The sequence below is a fragment of the Myotis brandtii genome, unplaced genomic scaffold (assembly GCF_000412655.1).
Source record: "Myotis brandtii unplaced genomic scaffold, ASM41265v1 scaffold670, whole genome shotgun sequence".
NCBI classification, from domain to species: domain Eukaryota; kingdom Metazoa; phylum Chordata; class Mammalia; order Chiroptera; family Vespertilionidae; genus Myotis; species Myotis brandtii.
The window spans coordinates 1,531,934-1,533,959 of NW_005370611.1; the positions used below are offsets into that span (position 1 = coordinate 1,531,934).

A 2,026-nucleotide genomic window follows, 5' to 3' on the forward strand; every position below is an offset into this window, starting at 1 on the left:
GTGGCTGAAGACCTGCTCGCCCCCGCCGTTCTGCAGGTTCTGCATGTTGTTGAGATGCTTGTCGGACTGCATGTGAATGCTGAGGTTGCCTTTGGTCGTGGTGGAGTAGTTACACACCTCGCAGCGGAAAGGCTTGTAACCACACGTGTAGCTCTCGCCTCGGGCCAACCGGGGGTGGGGCTGCCCGCTTTTGCAGTAGACGCAGGAGCCCCCCGGCTCCGGGTGCTTCTCCTTCATGTGCGCCTCCAGCGTCTGCTGGTACTTGTAGTGCCAGTTGCACTTGGGGCACTTGAGGGTCTTGCACGAGTTACGAGAATGCATCATGGTCATGTGGCCGCCCAGCGAGCGGGAGGAGCCCAGGACCGTGTCACACTTGGGGCACTCCACGCCGCTCCCCGAGGGGCACTCCCCCACCCCAAGCTCACAGAGGGAGCCCGCGTGCTGGTGATGGGGGACGAAGCCCCCGTCGTCCCCCTCGGGGCTTTCATTTGGTTCTGGTGCTGTGGCATTGTCTTTATTGGCACTTTCGTCGGCGAAGTCCAGCCTCCTGCCGCCCTCTGCCACATTGGCCCTGACGCCCTCACTGTTAAAGCTTAAACGATTCCTCCTGTTCGCACCATCGAAGACAACAAAGGAAGAAGCGGAATTAGAACTAGTAGAAGCTGCGCCCCTCGACAGTGTCTGGAGCACGTTAGGCATTAAGGGGGAGTTAGAAATGCTTTGGTTTGAGAGAGCCAGGTCCTTTTTGCTGCTACCTGCCGCGGCCCCGGACTCGTCATGGGGCCTGTCCTCCAGTTCCTCGTCCAACTCACTGGGAAAGAGTTCTTTGCAACCCTCGTCTTCCTCCTCCTCCTCTTCCTCCTCTTCCTCGTCCTCCTCCTCTTCCGCCTCTTCCTCCTCCTCTTCCTCCTCCACCTCCTCCTCGGCTGGCCCTGCCTTCTCGGAGAAGCAGTCCGGGTCGCCCCCTTCCTGCTTCTCTCCTTCTGCCGCCCCGGGGTCCTTGCCCTCCGGGGATTTGGTCGGACTGGAGGCCAGAGGCCCCAGGGGGACTGAGGTAATGGGGGTCTTCAGGACCGAGCTGGTGAGCCCGCCAAGGTTCAAGAGGGTGCTGGGGGTCAAGATGCCAGCCGGGGGCTGCTCGGGGCCGGCGGCAGAGCCGGCTGGGAGCGCCTCCTCCCCTTCCATCCGAATGCCACTAAATTTACCATAAAAACTGTGTCCGGGACCTATGAGGTTAGCTGTGGAAACTAAAGGGTGCTGAAAGTTTTTGTTTTTTGGTTCCAGGAAACTTACAAGGGGTTCCTTGTCTTTGCCGATCCCTTGGATGATAGCGGAGATGTTCTTATTGCTAAGAATCTTCCGCTCGTCTTCACTCAGGGTCATTCGATGGTCGTGCACCGCGTGGGTCACGAAGGAGCGGACGTAGCCGAAGGAGAGCTTGCACAGGAAACACATCAGGATGGGCTTCCGCTTGCCGTAGAGCACGAAGCCATCGAACTTGGACAGGTCCACATTGTTGGGAACATCTTTGGATACGCAGGAGCTTTTGGCAGAGCCGTCGCTGTTCAGGTAATCCTTGTTGCTTTTGTGTCGCACGTCAAACACGCGGAAGCTGTGCAGGACGGGGCTGAGCCCCGCCAGGGCTGAGGTATTCGGGAAAGCCGGGTCTGGGCCCTCGAACCACTTCCCGAAGGATGAGGCTATGTGGAAAGTGTTGATGATCTGCGGGTAGACGGGTGCCGCACAGGAAGGGTCCCCCTGCTTGCCCCCCGCCCCGGGGAGGGAGTTCAGAAAGAGCGAGGGGAGAGGCCCGCTGCCGCTGCCGCAGGCGCCCCCGCTCTGGGTCAGCTGGCTCAGGCTCTCCACGATGTAGGCCGAGCCGTCGGGCTGGTAGACGATCTCCCCAGCCAGGTTCTCCACGTCGCTCTCCTCGTCCCCCTCCTCGCTGCTGTCGCTCCCGCTCTCCTCCCTCAGGGGCCGCGGGGGGCGCGCGCTGGGGCAGTGGTGCTCCATGTGGGGCTGCAGG

General features: G+C 61.0%; 1 protein-coding gene across 1 annotated transcript in view; it reads right to left on the reverse strand.

The window, feature by feature from the left end:
• LOC106723887 (zinc finger homeobox protein 3-like) overlaps window positions 1-2,025 on the reverse strand; it is a gene marked incomplete at its 5' end in the record, with an annotated part of 2,148 nt that extends 123 nt beyond the window's left edge. Inside the window, one exon of the mRNA XM_014529143.1 lies at window positions 6-2,025. Within this exon, the coding sequence (XP_014384629.1) occupies window positions 6-2,025 (2,020 nt within the window). The remainder of the gene's footprint in view (window positions 1-5) is intronic.
• Window position 2,026: the final 1 nt, after the last annotated feature.